This window comes from Lolium rigidum, chromosome 2 (assembly GCF_022539505.1).
Source record: "Lolium rigidum isolate FL_2022 chromosome 2, APGP_CSIRO_Lrig_0.1, whole genome shotgun sequence".
Classification (NCBI taxonomy): Eukaryota; Viridiplantae; Streptophyta; class Magnoliopsida; order Poales; family Poaceae; genus Lolium; species Lolium rigidum.
In genome coordinates, this window is record NC_061509.1 from 209,690,617 (window position 1) to 209,709,452 (window position 18,836).

An 18,836-nucleotide genomic window follows, 5' to 3' on the forward strand; every position below is an offset into this window, starting at 1 on the left:
AAAATACCCAGTATTTGGGGCTGCACAAAAATGACAAAACTCTGACATCTAAAGTAGTTAAGCCCAAAATCTAAGGTATCTCAGGTTTAGATTTTTTATGTTGGTAGAGTACATTACTATCTATATAACTTTTTCCAGAAATTTTTGAAACTTCAAATTCGTGTTTTCAGATTTTGAAAAATAAAAGGCTCCATGTAGCCTGAGCTCGAATGTGAATTTTGGTTATTCCTATTTCTTAGCATTATTAATGGGTCTTCCCAAATGCAATGGTTGGTGCCATACCCATACGGATGTAGAAGGTTTCAGCTTTGGAGTAATTTCCTAACTATTTCATAGTTTTGGGGCCTCTTGATTCAAACGATTTGCATAGGAATTTTGTAGGATTTTTAAATTTTAAAGAATTTTTTCTATGATGGTTGTTTGATTTGTAGGATTACATATGATTTTTTTCTAAGGAATCTTTTGCACTAGATTTCATAGGAAATCTAATATCCATCCCAACCTCTTTTTTAGAATCTTTTGCTTTTTCTGTGATGTAATCAAACAAACTTTTATGCATATGAATTCATTTAAGACTTGAGTGGGTATGTCATTGCAATCCTACGTTTTTCTATCGTACGAATCAAAGAGAGCAGTTGTGCATGAAACATTCAGTTATCTTTGCATGTTGGTTAATCCAGTATCTGTGGGTGTTTTTATTTGTCCCGTTATTGTTTTACGTGTCATTAACAAGTGGTCCCAAATTCCACATCACCCGAAAATGCAATGGTTGTTGACATGATCCCAAATCGTCTATCGCTTGGCGAAAACATCCAATAGTTGCAGCATTCCATAGTTGCTGAAACATTCTATCTTTCCTTGATCGTCAATTCCCAATATCTCTTGGAAGTTGATATTCTATTCCGGAAATCTCTTTCCTACAGACTCCTTTAGAAGGTACAAATTTGTTCCAATTTTGTGAAGACTACAAAATTCACTGCACTTGTAAGATCGTGATATGAATATTTTCAAAAAAAAGGAAACGGAAAGATCAAAATTCTCACAAACCCATACATGCTTCAGGTTGCAAGACAGACAGGAAACCCAATGTGGCATCCATTTGGCAGTGGTGGTTGCATAGGAATTCAATACACCAAATGAACACCTCTAGCACCAAAATAAATCCAGTTCCACATAAGAAAAGGTGTATAATGACCAAACTAACATTGAAGGGAAATTCTCCACAGCAGCACAACAAGATGTATGACTTTGTTTTGCAGAAGATTGATGGCCTTTGACAAGTTATATGTCACATCATAAGTTGACTAGCAGAAGCTTTACATGTCCGCATGTCTAATACTTTGAAGTTTCAGAACACTTGTAGATACGGTCCTAATAGTACCTACATCTGTCAAAAGTATGTATCTCCATTGTGGCAATCTGATCATGTACCTGAAAAGAAAATTCATCATGTGTATTAGAACAAATACCCAAGGCTACTGGTGTGTAGTTGGTACATCGTAATTTTGTACAACGTCAGCCATGTTTACAAAAAGTATTATCTAAGATCACAGTCGAAAAGAGAGAGAAGGAATTAAGCAAGTCATTGCGTGCATGATCCATCTACATTGTGCCACTACCTCAGTAACAACCAACAAGGTAATAGCAGTGTAGCACCCACAGCAGTTCAGTGGCCTCGATATGCAACTTGAGAGTACAGTGCTCTACTTGAAGGGGACCAGTTGGTGTGATTTACTCTCAAGTTTAATGACTTTACGCACACATTGCATATAGGGACCGGGCACGACAGTGCTCGTTTGCCACACCAATTTGTTAGAGTGGCCATGCCTGCGGGCAGGTGGGCTGGCTGCAAATTGCACTAGCAATGCTCTCCAGGTGCCAATCAAACGCACCGCATGCCAGTGGAGCATGAGTATGCCATGGCGTCTGTCACCCAGGGGATGGCTTTTATTTTGCAGGGAGGGATTACATACTATTAATCTAGAGAGAAACACTTCAATTTTAACGATATAGACCTGCAACTTGGGAGTTCGATGACCCAAGTCAGGTCACCCAAAACACCATCAACTGTGTATAAAAACAAATATAAAATTGCCTGAGCCATGGGGGTAACAGGATCATGCTTCCAAATAAGCTAGGTGTGAACTATACTCTTTAAAATAATAGTGCACAGGAAACGTTTCTAAGTAATCAAAAGTTCCTAAGCTATATTTGCATAACAAAACAACTACACTGAACTTTTGGTAAATTATTCAGTATATAGTATAATTCATCCAAAGAAGAACCGTGAAGAAAATCCCTTTAGTGGTGCCAAATTGAGCATGAGAACCAATTATTCCAAGGAGTCCGCAACAAAAATGAGCAATGAATGCTAAATTTCTGAAGAAAAAGACAGTTCGTATAGAACTTCTGAAGAAACACCGGAAGAAGAATTGGCAATCCCTACTCACTCACACAGTTGAATATAGAGCAAAAAGAACAATCGATTATCCCAATATAGCTAAGCTAAAGGGTGAAGAGCTCACCCTCGGTCTTGGGGGCGGATTGCTTGGGCTCAGCCTCAGTCTTGGGGGCGGACTGCTTGGCCTCACCGTCAGTCTTGGGGGCAGATTCCGCGGACTCCACCTCCCTCTTAGCCAGCCTCGCCTTCTTCACAATCTGCACCAGGCGAGCGTCAACCCAGCTCAATCGAGGCACCGGAATAAAACGAAACAAGGGGAGCAAGGAGGCGGAATTGGGGGTGGCGGCTACAAAGACTCCGGGCAAACCTTGTTTTTGATGGGGCAGACGTACGGGCAGGTGGGGCAGAAGAGGCGCAGGCGGTGGCCGCCGGTGGCCGGCTGGATCTGCAGCAGCATCCCGCACGCCGGGCAGAAGTCCATCGCTCGCTGCCCTTGTCTGTCGCTTCCTCCGGCCGTCGGCGGCTGAAACCGCCGCTAAAACCCTACGACAGACGAGTTGGGGGCGTTTTAGGTTTGGGCCCGGCGTGACGGCAGTGGACTTCAACTAATGTGAAGTTCAGCCCATAGATTGTGGGCCCGTCTATCAAATGGGGAATTGTTGGCTCACGGGAATCACATGGGATTTTTTTTGTCTAAAAAAAACTTCTGAGAAAGAAAAATAAAGGCAGAAGTTTTATGTTATTTCGTTCGAACGTGAAGTCATATATACGACCAAGTGCAAACACTCCTCTGCCAACTCAATTCGAATTTTCATGTAAAAGTTGCACTCATGTGAAATTTAGATTAAAATGAAAGCTCCTGTGAAGTTTCTCCAGAATTATTACTCACACGTTCGTTAGATGTCTATGACATTATAAAGCTTAAGTTTTGCGGTCAACCAAACAAACACGTGTGCAAAGGGCACTCTCAGTCAAAATAAAATGATCTCGAAGAACAGAAAGACAAAAAAAAAAAAAACTGCAATTCATCAGACACTGGGTGATTCTATATGAACTTAGGTATACTGAAGTTGGACTGATGAGCGTGTACAGCCACACGGGCAAGCATGTTGCCAATGTATCGCTGAAGGAATTACACTTGCTCCTTCTCTACAACTACAACACAAAAAGGATACAGGTGACAAAGACTAGTTAAACAACAGTAGATCCTTGCAAGATGACTCCTCAACGTCAAGCACAGTCAGGTCCTCAGAAGGTACCAGCATCAGGTTGGGCGCTCACCATCCGATACAGCCGGCTTCTGTGATGGAGTACTTTGATCAGCATCCGTAGGTGCGCTTGCTCTGGGAGGTGATGGCGGCTGCACTTCGAAATCAGGATAAGCAGCCTTGTACCTTGCCCTCAGCCCTTCATCCACAAGCCTCGTTCCACTTACCTGGTTACCGAGAGAAAGCCATCTGACCAAACAAAAAAAAGGCTAAAAGGTAAGTACATGATATCTAGAGCGCACAAGAGAATTATAGGTGGAGAGGGACAAATAACTAGTGCGCACCCAGATTGCGTATTATGCATCCTTGCGAAAAGTTCGAGCTTCCTTGTTCTTGGGCTTATCCTTTCTAGCATGGCGTACATCTGCACAGTATAACAGACTTGAAGCAGTGTTTTCGGGAAAAAACTATCAAAAGAAAATAAAACCTACAGATTTTCGGCTGTAGAATTCAAATTAGTATGTGCATGTTTATTATTAGGAGATGCAAATCTGTGCAAGGATCTCTAGTTACAAACACAACCAGGCCATGTTTTTTGTAAGTAATATAGTTGCACTTGTTCTGAACAAGCTAGTGTGAACCATTGGAGCGGGCGTATTACCTCATCAGGTTTTCTGCTTGTTTCGCGCACTTCAGCAACAATAACATCAGTGTCTATATTCCTGTTCACTAAGGGGCTCCCTTTTATTCCAACAAGACAATGTTCTTTACTGTGATTCAACCAATGGCCAGTACGGCCGGTTCGGATAATGCGTTGAAGTTGATTGGTCTTCACCCAAATAATTTCCTCAACACGCTTGTATCCCCAGAGCTCCAAACTGAAGAATAAAAAAGAGGTGCAAGTGGATCAGTGAAAATCAACTGTTTTCCAAAACAAAACAAAATCACCACAAACCAATAAATAACATTGCATCCTGCATAGTGGGCACTGAAGTATAAAAACAATATATAAAGTGCAGAATACCAATTTTGCCAACTAGCATCTGTTGAGTTACAAGTATGAAACATAATGAAAACCCACCAAATGACAAGACATATCATTGGAATGGAAAACAATGTCAAATATGTGTTATGAAGTACAAAAAAAGGCACCCAATGGCAAAGGATTTTACTCCCCTGGCAAATTTTCTGAAGAAAAGTTAAAAGTTTGACAACTTACCACTCCCGACCAAGTTCCATTGCACGCCCAGTGACCCATAAGAAAATCAAACCATCTGTTTGTAAAGCAGGAACATTAAGAGTCCTCATTTCATCGTCTGCCATTGTGCCATATGGCAGTTCCATATGAATATCCCACGGGGGGTCAGCCATGATTACACCAAATTGTCCTAAGATATCCATTCTGAAGTTCCGAATGTCACAATTTATCCATTGCGACTCTCCAAGCTCTATCTCTGAACAATATTCAGCTCTATGGGGCTTTATTTGCCTAGGGGGAGCAAGGGCGCCAGCCATCATTGGAGCTATATCAGGTGTTTGATCAAGCTCGTAGTGGACATACTTGCAAGTCTGCAATGTAGGATACATGTAAGATAAAAAAATGGGTGTTTGAGAAGGTATTAATAAAAGGGTTTATGCCTCTATGACAACCTTAGTGTGACGGCAGGTGTCCAGAAAAGAGCAATCTCCTAGATTTGTATCAGTATGTGGAGCAATAATACGCCGAAAGTGAACCTGCTCAGAATGAAATAAAAGTTGGACACTTATTGTCATTAGTAGCTATAAAAAATGTAGTGAACTAGTAAAGTGTTCAAGCATAGTACCAAGAAAATTTATATGAAGATCTTATTGAAAACATCATATATGGTACTATTGGCACCTCCCAATTCAACAAATATTGAACAACCATATTATTTCCCAGTTCATATACATGTGCTAAAATAACTACTCCCTCCTATCCAAATTACTTGTTACAGATTTAGGTAAAATGGTGAATCTGCAATAGGTAATTTGGATCGGAGGGAGTATTTAACTTACTTCATTATATTATTTAAATTTAAATTACTTCTCCAAATCATTAACAAGAAACTGACAAAAGGATTGTCCTTGAGTCCAGACATGGATTTGGAGCAATGAATGGCAACTACGATTATACCTACTCCAGTTCAGTTTCAATTTACCGAGCCTAGAGAAGCTCTAAAGTAGAAATTTCACATAATATGTTGATGAATCAGATAATTCTAGGGAAAATATGTGCGACCTTATGCATTAGACAAGCTGGAACCTGAGAAACGTAAGGAAGTATTGCGTTACATATACAAGATATATATACGCCTAAAAGAACCAGTCAGAACTCTGAAGGCAGTTAACTGCCATGTAGGTTAAAAAAATCTCAGGAAGTAAACATTGAGTAGGCAAAACAAGTATAATAACATTACCTTAGCACAGGACACAAAGGAACCAGATTGGCGTCTGCAATCTTCTTTAGTCAAATTGGTGCAATACTCCTTTAGCTGGGAACCACCCTTTGTTTTGAACTGCCAGATAAAAAGTAAGGTTAGTAGATAACTAAAATTAGACGATACTCAAACAACGGAAGCCCAAAGATGCCAATCACACTGAGTGATTTAGTATCGCTCATAAAACAAATTAACGCATAAAAATTACTCTATTAATGATTTCAGAAAGTTGGCAACAGGAACTCAAGAAGATCATGCTGAAAATGTCTAAAAAAACAATCTTGCTTGTCTTTCACATTTATCCAGTGCAGCAATTAATACTCGTGTTTCCCAATGACTTAGTCCACCAAAGTCTCAATTTTCTACTAGCTCCGCCCACAAATAAGTGTACTTCTATGTTTTGACCTAACTCCTAAGTAAAACTTTTTAACGTTTGACCAACTTTATGGAAAATTGAAGCAATATTTATGATACGAAATTAGTAATATTATGAAGCTGCAATAGAAGATGCATCTAGTGATATTAGTTTGGTGTTGTAAATATTGATATTTTTCCTATGATATTTTTTATGGCTCAGTATGATATTTTTGTGAACAGATATACATGTTAGCCAATCTAATGATTCCATGGTTTCAAATTAGCCCGGGACTATTACATAGGTTTAGTGCTTGTGTATTGCTGCTTAGCATTAACGAATCGATCCACCTTCTGCTTTTGGGGCCTAACAATATAGGGAGACTTTTAGTCATCTCAAACTACACAGAACAACAGCACATAACAACTAGCAGCTATTTCGGAGTTGGAGGTTGAATGGGAACAAACCTTTGCCGCGACAGCGGTCTCCTTTGCTGTTGGGCGGTGAATGAGATCCAGCAGCTCCTCCCCAGTTTTGGTGTTCTGCTTCTCCTTATATGTCTTCTTGCTGAGCAGCACCTCAAGGTCCTTGAGGTCCTCCTCCTCGGTCCTCTGGTTCTGCTGGGTAGGCATAGGCCCAGCACCTGCGCCCATTGAGATAACTCCGCTTGGTGCCATGAAGGGCCGCATCAACCCTGGCATCATCCTCTGCATCCCCGGCATTGGCATACCCCTGGGCCGTGGGAACATGGGTGGCATCGAGTGTGCCCACATATCCTGCTGCTGCTGCTGCTGCTGTGGTGGTGGTCTTGGCACGATTGCAGTGCTAGTATCGGTCTCCGACGAGGTTGGCTGAGGAGCGGGTGGAGGTTGGGGCGGCAACAATGTGGTGGACTCCGGCAGCTCTTTGAGGAGCTTGGTCCGGTCGATGGCCCAGACCATCATCATCTGCTTGCCTCCAATCATGGCCTCCTCGATCTGCACGCCGCCGCTGTCCTCAGCGATGCGGCGGAGGGCGAGGGCCACGGCGGCGGGCACGGAGCCGCCGAGCTCCGTGGCCAGGTCCGCGAGAGCCGCCCGCTCGGCGTCGCTGGCGGAGGAGGTGTCCGCCTGCAGGCGGCGCGCGAGCACGGCGGCGTCGGTCTCGGCGAAGGGGACGAGCTCGAGGAGGAAGACGGCGACCATGGTGCGCACGGCGTCGAGGCCGCCGGGGGCGGGGGCGGAGGCCGGGGAGGAGCCCGGGGAGGTCTTGCGGCGGGTGGAGCGCGCCGGGTCGGGGGCGGCGCGGCGGTGGTGCGGCTTGAGGTTGCTGCTGGGGTTCTGCGGGTCGGCGGCGGCGGCGTTGGGGTTCGGGGTGGGGGCGAAGGGGCGGGCGTTGAAGGCGGCGACGAGGCGGAGGGAGCGGTCGAGGGTGGGGACCAGGTCCGGGACGAGGCGCTGGAGGGAGCCGACGAGGGCGAGCTGCGCGTCGCGGCGGAAGGTGATGGCCTCCTCCATGCTCCGGCACTGCTCGCGCATGGCCGCCAGATCGTCGCCGCCGCCGGGAGCTGCGTCGGCCTTGGTCCCCATTGTTTTTTGCCCTTGGGATTTTGCCCTTTGGTCGACGGCGAGAAGGGGATGGAGATTTTGGATCGAGCTCGCTGCGAACTCTCTGATTCTGGGCTACAAGCCAGGCCGGTGGAATCCTGCTCAGACACGTCTCCCAGGCCGGTACCGCTCAAGAAAAATAAAAGGCGGCCAGGCCGGTTGAGAGGGCTTTGTGGGCCGTGAAGATAGCCAAGTTTAAATTGTGTGATGGTAAAAACTACTACTCCCTTTGTTCCATTCTATAATGTTTATAGTTTTTTGGCACGGAAATTAGCGTAATAGTATTTTTTACACAAGACCCCCTAGCTGAACGATTTGAGATCAACGCAAAATTTGGGACATCCATATCTTCCTAACTTACCATAACAAATCCCACAAATCTCTCTTGTTGATTCTCCATATATGTGCAAACAAGTTTGATTAAGGAAAGTAAAACATTGTTGCCTAATTTTAAGGAATCGTTGGGCCATGCATTAGAAATCTCAATTAATTGTTTTCAATTTTGTATGGATTTTTTCTCACGCATATTGTGTGGGAGCTGAACGGGGAGGGGGTAATTGAAAAAAAAAAGGCAAGCTATAACCTTATATTCTGAAATAAATACCAAAAATCTATAGGCACTATAGAAAGGAACGGAGGGAGTATCTCTTAAAGCATTTTGTTTGGTTTATATACTTTAATTTGTATTTTATCTATTTTTAGTACAAATTCGCTCACTTAGGTTTATGTCTAGTTTATTTTTTAAATACCTAAAATATCTTATAAGATAATATAAGATATATATATCTTTAGGAAGCTTTGATGTTATACTTTTTAATAATACAATTTTTATATTGCGCAATTGATATTATGTTGGCCGAATTAACAACCTAGAGATACGCACAAGCTCTGTGAACTGTGGGAGTAGTAAAAAAATCTAGGAACGAATGGTTTAGTACTCGGTGACTGAACGAAAGCTATTGATGATTTGATGATAGTGCTATTACTCAACGGTTTCAAACCATGAAGAATATGAAAAACTTATAGCCCTAGGTTAACTATCACATCATTGTTACTATCTCGATACATTCCATTACCTCACGAATTACAACATATTGTAAATGCATGGTCATATGATTTACTATCCATCTTTCTTTGTTATCTTGTAGATATCATCGTGGGTGCATTTGGACATGTATGATTTCGATGGTGCCATCTGATAAATCAAACGGCTAAAAGAAATGACATGAATGATTGGATTTCTAAAATAATTAATGATATCGATAGCTTATGTGTAAATATGGGGAGATGAGGTGGAAAACTGAATGGTTGGAAAAATCATGATATGGATAACTTGTAGATTAAAATAGACCAGAATTAATATATGTTAGTAGAGATGACGTGAAAAGATTGTTGAAAATATATGTATGTGTTGCTACAAAAGTTTATAAAAAATTAATAAAGTAAACAAAGTGAGACCATATAAAAATATAGGAGTATGCGGATATCACAAAACATATATGTTCTCAAGTTATTTGGCATGAACAGTAAGAGTAAGTTAACTGATGAAATTTTTAGACATGCAGCAAAACATGACTCAGCAAATGTCCAAGATGCACGGACATGTCATATCACAGTTTTTCATTATATGCGTATCACCTTATTATTAGAGAATATAACTGCAGAATATTTTAATTTTCAAAATATTTTCTCAAGTAGCATAGATATCCCCATTAGAATCCGACTGCAAGAAAAATTGTGAACTTGTTAGATGCTGCTTTTGAGTTTCAATAAAATTGCACTTATGTAGTGCAATGTGAATAATGATGTCACACACAATAATACAGAAAAACAGAGACGGGTAATTATGGCACATGTGGAATAACAATTGAGGATTTTCTAGCGCAAGAAAATGAAGAAAAAATTGATACCTCGGGATCCCAGCTTGAAAGATTGATGCAGACATATATTCTTTCAAAGTGGGACGAAACTTGTCGCGCCGTCCGTTGCGACCACCTTGACCCCTCTCGTCGGCAAGCTCGGTTGCATTGTATCTCGACGATTTTCATGGCATTGACCCATCCTCCATCGACCTACACAGAACTAAAGGTACAAGATTGGCGTAGTCGACACATTGTTGACCCACATATTGCACGATTCACGAAAATCATTAGCAAACGACACCACAAGCATTGGTGCTGGCCCCGGTACCTCATGAATAGGATAAGATGGAACCGAGTTGACCGTGAAATACCTCTCCATATTGGGTGGAACCGAGTTGGTATGAACCGACCAACCCACCATCGGCATTGCTACATTAGAGGTCATGTGTCGCCTGCTGCTGCACATGCCTACACTCACGCGCCACCTAAAGCCTCACGGGATTCTCCTTCCCCATCGCCACCGCCGTCTAAAGCCACGCCTAAAGGAAGTCTGCTGCCAATACTAAATAAATTTAATATGGATCGGAGCGAGTAACATATTTTTCTATAAGTTCGATCAAACTTGAAAATATTTGACCATGGAGATTTTAATTTTGTTGAAGTGAGAAACTTCTAGGGATGTGGCGAATTAGGCTGACGAGATGAAAAATGACATCTGGGAGATCTACCGAGACGCTACGCTCCAAAAGGGCATCCAAAATAGCAGTTCGATACAAGATCAGACAGGCCAAGTAGTATATACTCCAACAATCAGTAGTAGAGGATGACAATTGCTTCATGGTGTTGTGGACGTTCGTCGGTAGTACAGATCAGAATATGCATGGCAGGGATGCTCCAAGATACTTTCTTCAGTGACCCTTCACCACCGTAACAGGTAAAAATAATTTAGCTGCTGAATTTGATGCAGAAGTAACCTGCTACGAGAACTAATCGCCGGCAATTTCCATTCCATTCAATTTTTGAGCTTGAACTGTTTTTGAGTAAAGAGCGAAGCAAAGACCCCTCTGACTAACAATTTTCCAAAGAGGCCATCTTCAACAAGTATATTACAATCCAAGTAGATTCTTACGATATGAGTACATTCTGATATGCATCAGAGCGGGAGTATATTTTCCTCTCCTTTTCCTGAAATGAAAATATCTATTTTTCCTTGAGGAATAAGTAGCACATTCAGCACGGACACAAGAATGACGTGAAGGGTTCTGAAGAATTAATATCATCAAATACTCTTAGCTGAAGAAACATGTCGCTCATAAAGGCAATTATTCCAAATGATAAAGGCAATCCGAAAGGGGGAAAATCAGCTCTAGTTTTTTTAATGAAAATTCAACCGATTGATAATCATCCATATAAGTACAAAGAAGTTCAAAAGTAATAAAAATTACAAATCTGCCACTAGATCACCTAGTGTCGAATACAAACACAAGCGCGAGGCATAGGCGTGCCGCCGTCCCCTTCCCTCCATCACCAGAGCTAGGCAAAGCTTGTTGTAGTATACAGATGGAAAATCGTCGTGCTAAGGCCCCAAAGGACCAGCACACCAGAGCGACAACTATCGCAAATGATGGCAACCGTGGATCGGAAGAGACTGACATGAAACCACAACAGCGAACACGAAAACCCGCTGGACACACGACTCCACGTGCCCTCCACCGACGTTAGACGCACCAATGGAGCGAGGATAGGACGAAGAGATCGTATTTTAACTTCAGCACGTAGCCGCCTCATCATCTCGAAGAAGACACCGAAATAAAACTAAACGAAGAACTATAACCTTCCCCACCGGCGAGAGGCCATGGTCCGCCAAGAAAACCAACTCTAGTTAACTCTTTGAATCATTCATGATAAGAGACTTACAGTCTTACAGACTTACCACCGAGAAGTGGAGTTATCTGAACGAAGAATACATGAGTGATGTTGGTTCGGCTCACCTCTCGCCTTGCGATCTCCTCAACAAGGACATGAGCCGAAACAACATCACACCGTGTCGTCTCATTCTTTCCTTCTTCTTCATCCTCCCATGTCGTTATGAGACATAACCGACGGCAGGCTCGTTCAGTTATGTGAAAATGGACTGCCTATATACCACCAGTCTAGCACCCTTTCCAATCTAATACTCCATTATTATATTGTCATAAGAAGATCATGTAGCTCCTGGATATGCCCAAGGAACAAGAGAAACTTGACAACATATACACGTGAAGTCACCGAGAATCTTGGTAGAAAGTATGCTCCAATCAATGCATGTGTTGTTTTGTGTTGAATTGTGGCGCCAAGGTGGCCACCTCATCGGAAACCAGAGCACACGATTAACAAAAGAAAACCATCCCTAGTTTATTCATACTTCATCGGTACCAGTATACACAGCAAGGCTGCAAGGGTGTCGTGCTGGACCTGAGGATGCCGCCACCAAACCGTCTAAAATCTAAACCAAACAGCTCACATTGCTCCAGTACATGATGCTGCACATCACATCACGGCTAATTTTTTTTTAAAAAAAATTGAAGGTAAAAGCTTTGTCTCATTCGTTAATTATTAATTAAGAAGAGAGTGCCTAATTTTAGGAGAAATCCAGGCGAAAACCGATAACAACAACCCACGCCCACACTCGCAACCAAATCTAACAAAGACACGAACAACAGAGCAGCACCCACACTAACCACACACAAACAACCACGTGACGACACGAACGAACTCCAAGCACGACAGTCCAACACCGCGCGGACAAAGACACGCAATGACAATGGGGGCACCCATCAGTCAACTGCGGATCTTGAGTAGGTAGCAACCAAAGTGGCGAGAAATTTGCAAACTTCTCTAGCGACGACACCTCCGAGCACTGTTGCCAGCAAGCCTGACTTAGCAACCTCAACACCAATAGAAACCACATGCCTTACTTCCTCGACGGAAGGAGGCATAACCTCAACACCACCCAACTCCAGAAGCTCAGGCACCACAGATGAATCCACACACAACTCAAGTAGCTCTAGCGTGATCTCAACCACCGATGACATCTGCTCCATGGAGCTAAGCGGAAAGGAAGCCTACACGGTGGCAAGCTCCTGCTCACCAGAAGAGCACGTCTCCGTCGTCTCCAAAGAAACACCAACATGTGCCAACAACAGCTTGAGACTTGCCACTTCTTCACGAAGAGGGCGAGATGCCTGATAACCCACAAGTATAGGGGGTGTGATGTCTACGGGAGCTTCTATTCTTGTAGACAGTGTTGGGCCTCCAAGAGCAGAGGTTTGTAGAACAGCAGCAAGTTTCCCTTAAGTGGATCACCCAAGGTTTATCGAACTCAGGGAGGAAGAGGTCAAAGATATCCCTCTCATGCAACCCCGCAACCACAAAGCAAGAAGTCTCTTGTGTCCCCAACACACCTAATAGGTGCACTAGTTCGGCGAAGAGATAGTGAAATACGGGTGGTATGAATGAATATGAGCAGTAGTAACGGTGCCGAGAAAATAGCTTGCTGGCGTGTAGTTGATGGTGGTAATATGGTAGCGAGTAGTAACGCAAAGAAACGAGTAAACAAGCAGCGATAGCAGTATTTAGGAACAAGGCCTATGGATTAGACTTTCACTAGTGGACACTCTCAACTTTGATCACATAACGAAATAGATAGATGCATACTCTACACTCTCTTGTTGGATGATGAACACATTGCGTAGGATTACACGAACCCTCAATGCCGGAGTTAACAAGCTCCACAATTCAATGTTCATATTTAAATAACCTTAGAGTGCATGAAAGATCAACACGACTAAACCAAGTACTAACACAGCATGCACACTGTCACCTTCACACTATGTAGGAGGAATAGATCACATCAATACTATCATAGCAATAGTTAACTTCGTAATCTACAAGAGATCACAATCATAGCCTACGCCAAGTACTAACACGGATGCACACACTGTCACCATTACACCGTGCAGGAGGAATAAACTACTTTAATAACATCACTAGAGTAGCACATGGATAAATTGTGATACAAAACACATTGCAATCATAAAGGGATATAAATAAGCACTTCACTATGCCATTCATAACGGTGAATAAGTATTCTGTGAAATATAGCCTAAGAGACCCACACGGTGCACACACTCGTCACCTTTACACACGTGGGACAAGGAGTCTCCGGAGATCACATAAGTAAAATTCACTTGACTAGCATAACGACATCTAGATTACAAGCATCATCATATGAATCTCAATCATGTAAGGCAGCTCATGAGATTATTGTATTGAAGTACATAGGAGAGAGATGAACCACATAGCTACCGGTACGGCCCCGAGCCTCGATGGAGAACTACTCCCTCCTCATGGGAGACAGCAGCGTTGATGAAGATGGCGGTGGTGTCGATGGAGAAGCCTTCCGGGGGCACTTCCCGGCCCGGCGGCGTGCCGGAACAGAGACTCCTGTCCCCCAGATCTTGGCTTCGCGATGGCGGCGGCTCTGGAAGGTTTCTCGTACCGTGGCTTTTTCGTATCGAGGTTTTAGGTCTGGGACCTTTATATAGGCGAAGAGGCGGAGTCGGATGGGCGACGAGGCGGTGGCACCATAAGGCGGCGCGGCCAGGGCCTGGGCCGCGCCGGCCTATCATCTGGGGCCCCTGTGGCCCCCTCCGGTCCTTCCGGGTGTTCCGGAAGCTTCGTGGAAAAATAGGAACATGGGTCTTGATTTCATCCGATTCGAGAATATTTCCTTACTAGGATTTCCGGAACCAAAAACAGCAGAAAACGAGAACCGGCACTTCGGCATCTTGTTAATAGGTTAGTTCCGAGAAAATGCATGAATATGACATAAAGTGTGCATAAAACATGTAGATATCATCAATAATGTGGCATGGAACATAAGAAATTATCGATACGTCGGAGGCGTATCGGCATCCCCAAGCTTAGTTACGCTCGTCCCGAGCGAGTAAAACGATAACAAAGATAATTTCGAAGTGACATGTCATCATAACCTTGATCATACTATTTGTAAACATATGTAATGAATGCAGCGATCAAAACAATGGTAATGACATGAGTAAACAAGTGAATCATAAAGCAAAGACTTTTCATGAATAGCACTTTCAAAACAGGCATCAATAAGTCTTGCATAAGAGTTAACTCGTAAAGCAATAATTTAAAGTAAAGACATTGAAGCAACACAATGGAAGATTAAGTTTCAGCGGTTGCTTTCAACTTGTAACATGTATATCTCATGGATAATTGTCAATGCAAAGCAATATAACAAGTGCAATAAGCAAGTATGTAAGAATCAATGCACAGTTCACACAAGTGTTTGCTTCTTGAGGTGGAGAGAAATAGGTGAACTGACTCAACATAAAAGGAAGAGGAAAGCATCGATTGCTATATTTGTGCTAGAGCTTTTATTTTGAAAACATGAAACAACTTTGTCAACGGTAGTAATAAAGCATATGAGTTATGAAAATTATATCTTACAAGTTGCAAGCCTCATGCATAGTATACTAATAGTGCCCGCACCTTGTCCTAATTAGCTTGGACTACCGGATCATTGCAATACACATGTTTTAACCAAGTGTCACAATGGGGTACCTCCATGCCGCCTGTACAAAGGTCTAAGGAGAAAGCTCGCATTTTGGATTTCTCGCTTTTGATTATTCTCAACTTAGACATCCATACCGGGACAACATGGACAACAGATAATGAACTCCTCTTTAATGCATATAAGCATGTGGCAACAATTATTATTCCCATATGAGATCGATTGAGGATATATGTCCAAAACTGAAACTTCCACCATGATTCATGGTTTTAGTTAGCGGCCCAATGTTCTTCTCTAACAATATGCATGCTCCAACCATTAAGGTGGTAGATCTCTCTTACTTCAGACAAGACGGACATGCATAGCAACTCACATGATATTCAACAAAGAGTTGATGGCGTCCCCAGGAACATGGTTATCGCACAACAAGCAACTTAATAAGAGATAAAGTGCATAAGTACATATTCAATACCACAATAGTTTTTAAGCTATTTGTCCCATGAGCTATATATTGCAAAGGTGAATGATGGAATTTTAAAGGTAGCACTCAAGAAATTTACTTTGGAATGGCGGATAAATACCATGTAGTAGGTAGGTATGGTGGACACAAATGGCATAGTGGTTGGCTCAAGGATTTTGGATGCATGAGAAGTATTCCCTCTCGATACAAGGCTTAGGCTAGCAAGGTTTATTTGAAACAAACACAAGGATGAACGGTGCAGCAAAACTCACATAAAAGACATATTGTAAACATTATAAGACTCTACACCGTCTTCCTTGTTGTTCAAAACTCAATACTAGAAATTATCTAAACCTTAGAGAGACCAATTATGCAAACCAAATTTTAGCAAGCTCTATGTATTTCTTCATTAATGGGTGCAAAGTATATGATGCAAGAGCTTAAACATGAGCACAACAATTGCCAAGTATCAAATTATTCAAGACATTTTACCAATTACTACATGTAGCATTTTCCGTTTCCAACCATATAATAATGAACGAAGCAGTTTCAACCTTCGCCTTGAACATTAAAAGCTAAGAACACGTGTGTTCATACGAACCAGCGAAGCGTGTCTCTCTCCCACACAAGCATTTATTCAAACAAAAACAAAAACAAAAGCACACAGACGCTCCAAGTAAAGTACATAAGATGTGGTCGAATAAAAATATAGTTTCAAGAGAAGGAACCTGATAATTTGTCGATGAAGAAGGGGATGCCTTGGGCATCCCCAAGCTTAGACGCTTGAGTCTTCTTAGAATATGCAGGGGTGAACCACCGGGGCATCCCCAAGCTTAGACTTTTCACTCTTCTTGATCATAGTATATCATCCTCCTCTCTTGACCCTTAAAAACTTCCTCCACACCAAACTCGAAACAACTCATTAGAGGGTTAGTGCACAATAAAAATTAACATGTTCAGAGGTGACACACAATCATTCTTAACACTTCTGTACATTGCCCAAAGCTACTGGAAGTCAATGGAACAAAGAAATCCATCCCACATAGCAAAAGAAGCAATGCGAAATAAAAGGCAGAATCTGTCAAAACAGAACAGTCCGTAAAGACGAATTTTAAAAGGGCACCGAGACTTGCTCAAATGAAAATGCTCAAATTTAATGAAAGTTGCGTACATATCTGAGGATCACTCACGTAAATTGGCTTAATTTTCTGAGTTACCTACGAGAGAATTAGACCCAGATTCGTGACGGCAAAGAAATCTGTTTACTGCGCAGTAATCCAAATCTAGTATCAACCTTTCTATCAACGACTTTACTTGGCACAACAAAACACAAAACTAAGATAAGGAGAGGTTGCTACAGTAGTAAACAACTTCCAAGACACAAATATAAAACAAAGTACTGTAGCAAAATAACACATGGGTTATCTCCCAAGAAGTTCTTTCTTTATAGCCATTAAGATGGGCTCGGCGGTTTTGATGATGCACTCGCAAGAAATAGTAGTTGAAGCAAAAGAGAGCATCAAGAGGCAAATTCAAAACAAATTTAAGTCTAACATGCTTCCTATGCATAGGAATCTTGTAAATAAACAAGTTCATGAAGAGCAAAGTAACAAGCATAGGAAGATAAAACAAGTGTAGCTTCAAAAATTTCAGCACATAGAGAGGCATTTTAGTAACATGAAAATTTCTACAACCATATTTTCCTCTCTCATAATAACTTTCAGTAGCGACATGAGCAAACTCAACAATATAACTATCACATAAAGCATTCTTATCATGAGTCTCATGCATAAAATTATTACTCTCCACATAAGCATAATCAATTTTATTAGTTGTAGTGGGAGCAAATTCAACAAAGTAGCTATCATTATTATTCTCATCAAGTGTAGGAGGCATAGTATAATCACAACAAAATTTGCTCTCCATAGTAGGTGGCACCAAAAGACCACTATCATTATAATCATCATATATGGGAGGCAAAGTATCATCAAAGAAAATTTTCTCCTCAATGCTTGGGGGACTAAAAAGATCATGAAAACCAGCTTCCCCAAGCTTAGAACTTTCTATATCATTATCAACAATGGTGTTCAAAGCGTCATACTAATATTACTACCAGCATGCAAATAAGATTTCATAGGTTTTTTAATTTTCGCATCAAACAATCCATGTTTTAAATCAGGAAATAGAATAAGAAGCTCATTGCTGTCCATTATGCCTAACTAGTGTAAACAAGAAACAAAAAGATGCAATTGCAGGATCTAAAGGAAATAGCTTCGAGTACTTACAACAACGAAAATAGCTTAGTAGCCGAGATCCGGAGTGTGAGTACCTTTTACCTTTCCTCCCGGCAACGGCGCCGGAAAATAGCTTGATGTCTACGGGAGCTTCTATTCTTGTAGACGGTGTTGGGCCTCCAAGAGCGAGAGGTTTGTAGAACAGCGGCAAGTTTCCCTTAAGTGGATCACCCAAGGTTTATCGAACTCGGGGAGGAAGAGGTCAAAGATATCCCTCTCATGCAACCACTGCAACCACAAAGCAAGAAGTCTCTTGTGTCCCCAACACACCTAATAGGTGCACTAGTTCGGCGAAGAGATAGTGAAATACGGGTGGTATGAATGAATATGAGCGGTAGTAACGGTGCCGAGAAAATAGCTTGTCTGGCGTGTAGTTGATGGTGGTAATATGGTAGCGATAGTAACGTGATAAAACGAGTAAACAAGCGGCGATAGCGATATTTAGGAACAAGGCCTAGGGATTAGACTTTCACTAGTGGACACTCTCAACTTTGATCACATAACAGAATAGATAGATGCATACTCTACACTCTCTTGTTGGATGATGAACACATTGCGTAGGATTACACGAACCCTCAATGCCGGAGTTAACAAGCTCCACAATTCAATGTTCATATTTAAATAACCTTA

General features: G+C 42.1%; 1 protein-coding gene across 1 annotated transcript; it reads right to left on the reverse strand.

The window, feature by feature from the left end:
- Positions 1 to 3,420: 3,420 nt before the first annotated feature.
- LOC124688050 (probable N6-adenosine-methyltransferase MT-A70-like) lies at positions 3,421 to 8,008 on the reverse strand. The gene is made up of 7 exons (XM_047221765.1): positions 6,891 to 8,008; positions 6,048 to 6,146; positions 5,260 to 5,343; positions 4,829 to 5,178; positions 4,271 to 4,487; positions 3,954 to 4,033; positions 3,421 to 3,858 (listed from the first exon to the last, which is right to left on the reverse strand). Exons 1-7 carry the CDS (start codon positions 7,989 to 7,991, stop codon positions 3,666 to 3,668), a joined length of 2,124 nt encoding a protein of 707 aa, XP_047077721.1. The 5' UTR covers positions 7,992 to 8,008; the 3' UTR covers positions 3,421 to 3,665.
- Between the last annotated feature and the right edge of the window lie 10,828 nt (positions 8,009 to 18,836).